Source organism: Myotis davidii, unplaced genomic scaffold (assembly GCF_000327345.1).
Source record: "Myotis davidii unplaced genomic scaffold, ASM32734v1 scaffold13, whole genome shotgun sequence".
Classification (NCBI taxonomy): domain Eukaryota; kingdom Metazoa; phylum Chordata; class Mammalia; order Chiroptera; family Vespertilionidae; genus Myotis; species Myotis davidii.
The window spans coordinates 2,778,169-2,784,914 of NW_006286243.1; the positions used below are offsets into that span (position 1 = coordinate 2,778,169).

At 40.9% G+C, this 6,746-nt stretch overlaps 1 protein-coding gene across 1 annotated transcript in view; it reads right to left on the bottom strand.

Moving 5' to 3' along the window:
• Positions 1-6,746, bottom strand: part of CCDC38 (coiled-coil domain containing 38) — a 42,003-nt gene that overhangs the window by 28,200 nt on the left and 7,057 nt on the right. Inside the window, exons 3-5 of the mRNA XM_015559946.1 lie at positions 5,507-5,607; positions 2,999-3,161; positions 1,222-1,286 (exon numbers count right to left, since the gene is read on the bottom strand). Coding sequence (XP_015415432.1) covers positions 1,222-1,286; positions 2,999-3,161; positions 5,507-5,607 — 329 coding nt within the window. The remainder of the gene's footprint in view (positions 1-1,221; positions 1,287-2,998; positions 3,162-5,506; positions 5,608-6,746) is intronic.

A 6,746-nucleotide genomic window follows, 5' to 3' on the forward strand; every position in this document is an offset into this window, starting at 1 on the left:
GGAGTCCAGCGGGTAAGGGCAGGGGTTGCCATTATGTACTAGTATAGTCAAAGAAAGCCTCCCTGATATGGTGAAAATTAAACAGAGACTGGAAGGAAGTAGAACAAATCATGCAGACATTGGAGGAAGGAATGTTCTCCCGGAGGGAAGAGCCTCTGTGGTAAGGCCCTGAGGCCGCAACATGGTTGATGCGTCCCAGGAACAGCAAGGAGGCCCATGTGTTTGGAGCAGAGGGAGCAAAAGAGAAATCAGAAATGAGATGGGAGAGAGCGAGCGAGCTGCACACCAGATAAGTTGTTCATGGTCTTCAGCAGAGGAGGGGTGTGGGTGAGAATAGACTTCTAATCCTGTGTGGAGAACAGACTGACCATAGGGGGCAAAAAGTGGAAGCAGGAGACCAGTGTTTTGAAATTATAAGAATTCATGCAAGAGATATTGGTGCTATGGACGACAGTGGCAGCAGTGGTGTGTGATCATGGATATATTCAGAAGCAAATATGTAAAAGTATATTTGGGTATGGGCTGTAAGGAGGTGGCGTTGAGGATAATGCCACTATATTGGGCCCAAGCAGCTGCAGCGGTGGAATTGCTGTTTACGGAGACAGGGGGCACCACATGAGATGCAGATTTTCAAGGACAGCGAAGGGTATAGCAGGGGCCACAGTTTAGAAACGTGGCGTCTGAGCTGCCTGGTGAGCATCTACTTGTAAGTGGAGATATTAAGAACTACTCACAAGTTGCATGTGTGAGTCTGAAATTCAGGGAAGAGGGTCAGGCTGGAGAAATACACTGGAAATTGCTAATATGGAAGTGGAATTTAAACTTGGGCCTGGAGGAGGGCAGATGGCGCATACGGTGAGAAGTGAGCACTGGACCTTCCCAACATTTAGAGATCAAGATGGAGAGGAACAAGGAAAGAATCCTGTGAAGGAGTGAGCAGCCAATGACCTGGAAGAACCAAGAGACCCCACCTGAAGAAAGTGGTTAGTGATCCAATGGGCCACAATTCAAATTGGGCCGTAGAACGGTCATTGGCAACGATGAAAGTGGTTTTGGTGGAATGATGACGGCCAAAGCCTAGGTGAAGTGGGCTTAGGAGAGGTTAGGAAGGGCAATAGTTCTGGGCATGTGATGGAAAAATAAAAGGTCGAGGTGAACATTTGGCAATGTTATGCAACAAGTCTTCTATTTGACTACGGGGAGAAAAATTACTTGTACTACCTGGAGCAGAAACCTGTCTCTCTGGTCATTAATAAATTCATGGAGAGACCTTCTTGCGTCTGCACCTTTAAAGAAAATTGAAATTGACTTAGGTTTAGTTCATTATCCCTCAAAGCTGTATCAAATAAAAGCTATGCAATTAAATTATTGCATGCATTATGTATCTGGACTTACAAAAACAAATTTAATAAGAGTAACTACCATTTATTTTGGGTCCATATTATTCCAGGGGTTTTCTTAGACACTTTAAGTCATCGTTTTATTTAATCCTAACAATAACCCCAATAAGGTCCTATCCGCATCCTGTATGGGAGGTCTTGCAGCTCAGAGATGTAAAGATGCTTGTCCAAGATTACACAGTTGAGGAGGACTATCTTTTAAATGAAAATGCCCAAATACCTCATCTGTAAAGTCAGCAGAAACTGACAACCTGATTTCCATTGCCGACAGAGCCCAGATTGCCTTGGATAATACCAAACAATTTTACTATTTCCTTTCTAAAGCCTACCCTACTCCCTTGACCTTAAGTGACCAGTCGCTCTGTGAGCCATCTGCAACATCACACCTCCTAGCTGCTATCTCAGAGCTGTGAGCGTGGCGGGGATTTTTGAAGTGAGCCATTTTGTGCAGAACTCTTTCTAAAACATGTCATGTGTCATTTAAAATGCTCTTGATGACTCAGGGTTCACCATGAGACTGAGGGGAACTGAAGACATGAGACACAGACTGAACCTACACACCTGCCCTATCAGCGGTCCAGTCACTGAACTCACCCTGTCACCTATCGTTTGCTGCTTTTTCATACAATAGTGCAGAACCTGCACCTCTGAGAGCCTCTAAATAAGTTAACATGCTTCCCTTTCTTACACTAATTATTGAATCCGAAGTTCCTTCTTAAATGGTTTTCTTGTTCTCTGAAAAAAATTTTTTCTTCCCAATTTGAGAAAGTGCCTGGACTTTGTGAGCTAGAGATAGGTTTAAGTTATTAGAGCAAATCCTGAATACTGATTTCCCTTCCTTCCTTCCTCCCTTCCTTCCTTCCTTCCTTCCTTCCTTCCTTCCTTCCTTCCTTCCTTCCTTCTTCCTTCCTCCCTCCTTCTCTTCCTTTCTGCCTTTTTAAATTTAAAATATTGAGTAAGATTTATTTTGGAGGAAGATTTTACCAGTCCATCACCTGGTATTAGTCACTTTAGGCTTGTAAAACTTCAAACTGCTTTGTCTCATTCGTGGGCCCTTCTTGATCTCATAGGTAGGAAATGGCCATGATGTTTTGATCCCCAGACTGCTCTTTTTCACAGACAATAATTAATATCTTGTAGTATTTTAGCATGTTGCCTCCATAGGTCATTAAAACAGGTTATGTCTTTGCAACAAGAGGCAAGCTATTTAATTCTATTAGCTTACTGATTCTGGATATGTGAGTTGTATGGCCCAGACCATCAAAACTTCTCTTTAGAAAGACTTCTCTTAAATTTGGTTCTAGATGTAGATGTAGACCTGATTTTAAATAGTCAGAGCTATTTAACACTATGTGATTTGGGCAGTGACTTCCTTCCTTAGAGCCATGAAAATGAGTAACGGTCTATGTCTTGGGAAAGTATGCTTTCTCATTTAAAATAGATTTTTTTCTCCGGACTCAACCCTCATGTACAACCCCCACCACCGTATTAGGAGACGGCACCCTTTGTGTTTCTCACCTCCAGAAAAGCCACCAAACCTGATATGAATGGGAAATATTCAGAACAATGTTTTTAAACCAACAATCATTTAGACTTACCTTCTGTTATTCTGACAACAAGAGTGGGGTCCAGCCCAAACTTTTCAAACGAGGAAGCAGCTGCATCAGCGAATGCTATTTCACTCAGGTGTGAACGACTCTTCATTCGAGATGAAAACGTCGACTTTTGGTGCAATTTCCTGCTGCGGTTCAGGTCTTTTTCCTGCCCAAGTGGGAAAATTTAAAAAGGTTTCTAACATACGAAAATAACATTGTCTTAAATTAGTGATCATATATAAAAATATCATTTGCAACAAACCTGATACGAGAGGGAAATATTCAGAACAATGAAATATTCAGAAATTTTCCCTTTCTCACTACTGGTACATTGAACAAGCAATCTCAAGTTCTTACCTCTGAAGAACTGTGTTTAGTTTTCAGTTCCTTCTTGCATGAAGCAGAGCACAAGTGTAAAAACATTCAACCTTTACTATAATATAAACGTGTGCATGACAAATAAGAAACTGGAAAATGTTGCTCTGGCTTTTTGTGACAATCTCATGTTGCCCCAAATGTAGGGACTTAAAAATTCCACTGATTTGAAAGGAATGATTCTGTGGAATTGAACATGCTATTTTTTAATGTCGTTAGACATTAAAAAAAATAGCCTCCTGCCCTGGCCGGTTTGGCACAGTGGATAGAGCATCGGCCTGTGGATTCAAGGGTCCCGGGTTAGATTCCGGTCAAGGGCATGTACCTTGGTTGCGGGCACATACCCATGGGGAGTGTGCAGGAGGCAGTTGATCAATGTTTCTCTCTCATCGATGTTTCTAACTATCCCTCTCCCTTCTTCTCTGTAAAAAATCAATAAAATATATTTTTTAAAAATCTTTAAAAAAATAGACTCCTGATTTCATGAATGTTTGTTTTTTTATGTTATTTTTATTTTATTTGTTTTTTTATTTTTATTTTGGATATTTTTAATCAAACTATAGAACACCTACACAAAACCATCACCCTACAGATGATTGATTATTGAGTATTCCTGGATACTTTTCTCATCCTTTATTCCTAAGAATAAGCAAAGCAAACCTTGTGAAATCTGAACCATACGATGTAAGTAGTGATAGTAACTGCAAGGCACACTGCAAAGTGAGCCTCATTGTGATGTAGCTTCATACCAAATAATTCCAAAGTGACACCCTCTTCTCCACTCTTATTTTGTCTTTCTTCCCTGCTCCCCAATGCATACATATACAGGCTCTTATCTGTATCTGCCTGGCAGATTTTGACTTATTCTTAACAATGCTGCTTCTGTTTATCTCCTCAGTGGAATCTTTGCACACACACCACCACCACCACCACCATCACCACCACCATCATCACCATGAACCACCATGCATATATTCATTACCAATCTTCCTTTGCCTACCTCATTTCTATCACCACCATTATACACAATCACCACCACACACTATCATCACCACCACCACCATCACCACCATACACCACCATCACCACCTCTCCCTCTTCTTTCCAACAACCATTTCTTTAGATTTCCTTTGTATGCCTCTATTACTGTATTTTATCAACTCTAAGATGCCACTTATTGTAAGATGCACTATTCTTTTATGCACTGCCAATTATGCATGACATCCCATCTACGTAAGCTGGAGCCCAATTTCAGGAATGAGAAAATATGAAAAAATGTGGCCATTAAAATCAAGGAAATGCCCTAGCCAGGTTGGCTCAGTGAATAGAACATTGGCCTACAGACCAAGGGCCCTGAGTTTGATTCTGGTCAAGGGCACATAACTCCATTGGAGGCTCCTTCCTGGCCCAGGGCCTGGTCAGGGCATGTGCAGGAGGTAACCAATCAATGTCTTTCTCTCACATTGATATTTCTGTCTGTCTTTCCCTCTCTCTTCCATTCTCTCTAAAAATATCCTTGGTGAAGATTAAAAAAAAAGTTGAAAGTATGCTTAATTGTGGACTATGCCTTTGGCATAAATCTAGTGTTCAGACCATTACTACAGTGAAAAGACCTAACATCACCTGGTGGCAATTAATCAATGTGTTTCTCTCGCATCGATATTTCTCTCTGTCTTTTCCTCTCTCTTTCACTCTCTCTAAAACAATGAAAAAGTATCTTCAGGTGAGGATTTAAAAAAATAAAATAAAATAAAATAAAATGAAAGGAAAAGGATTACACCAAACTGTTATTATTGGCAGATCAATGATTTTCTATAAAAAAAATAAATTTAAAAATCAAGGAAGTAGAGTATAGCCATACCTGTCACAGTGGATTGTAGTGGTGTGTCTGTCTTCCACCTTAGGGAGTGATCATTAGGTCCCCACCATGGGCTGGATGCTGTTCTGTCAGGTATGTGTGTGTGTGTGTGTGTGTGTGTGTGTGTGTATGTGTGTGTGTGTGTGTGTGTACCCCCAGCACTGTGTGGTGCACGTGTCAACATCTGACCCAGCAAAGTTCATAAAAGGGATGGATAAGAGGATATGTTTCTAAAATTACCTTTTAAAATCCTAGTTGAGATTTTAATAAATCCTTACCTTCCTCCTTGCTTCTATTTCATTTTCTTTGAAAAGAAAGAGATCTTTGAAAAAGATCTTATATGGCCTTCCCTTTCTGATTGACTGATCGGTTCCTCTATCTATTAAGAAAAAAAAGAAGAAAGAAGGAAAAACTTCTGTCATTTCTCCTCTGCTAACCATCTGGCTCCCACCAACCAGGGGAGAGAGTGGGATCCATGGGAGGAAGGTCCAATCAGCCAGTCGCCTCTCAACTGGATGTGGGGCCTGGATCTGGGGAGCAGGAGCCATAGCCCATCTGTCTGTTTCCCATGGCAGTGAGCACAGTGCTTAGCCATTCATAGGGCATGAGACTATATTTGTGGTGTAAGTAGATAGGGGGCCTGTTACAGGATGGTGGGATCATATTTTGAGATATTATCATGTTGATTCTTCCCATCCCTACAAATACACCCACCATTACCCTTGCACCACTATTTCTGCCACAATAGACATATCCAGAACCCTTATAGAGATCCTCAGGCTAGACCAGAGTCCTAAAAAAAGTCAAAGATAATGAGTGCTGGTGAGGATGTGGAGGACTTGGACCCTCATACACTGCTGGTGGGAGTGCAAAATTGTGCAGCCACTTTGGAAAAGAGTCTGGCAGTTCCCCAAAAAGTTGAACACAGAGCTGCCATATGCTCTAACCATTCCTCTCCTAGCTAATAGTATATACCCAAGAGAAGTCAAAACATTTGTCCACCCAAAAATGTGTACTTGAAGGTTTACAACAGTTAACTTTGCTAAATCATTCACAATTCTTGGCAAAGAAATATAAATTCTTTAGGAAAACAGAGATTGTTCAATACATGCTATTCTACTGTTCTGAAACTTGTGTTTGTTTTATTTTTTTCTAAATTTTTTTTATTAAATCTTTATTGTTCAGATTATTACATTTGTTCCTGTTTTTCCCCCCCATAACTCCCCTAGTTCCCGCCCCACCCTCCGCCCTCACTCCCCACCCTCTGTCCTCATCCATAGGTGCACGATTTTTGTCCAGTCTCTTTCCGCATCTCCCACACCCCTTTCCCCCCAAAGAATAGTCAGTCCAATCCCTTTCTATGTCCCTGATTCTATTATGATCACCAGATTATTTATTCACTTGATTCTTAGATACAATTGTTGATAGATGCATGTTTGTTGTTCATAATTTGTATCTTTACCTTTTCTTCTTCCTCTTCTGACAGGATACCTTTCAGCATTTCATCGAATACTGGTT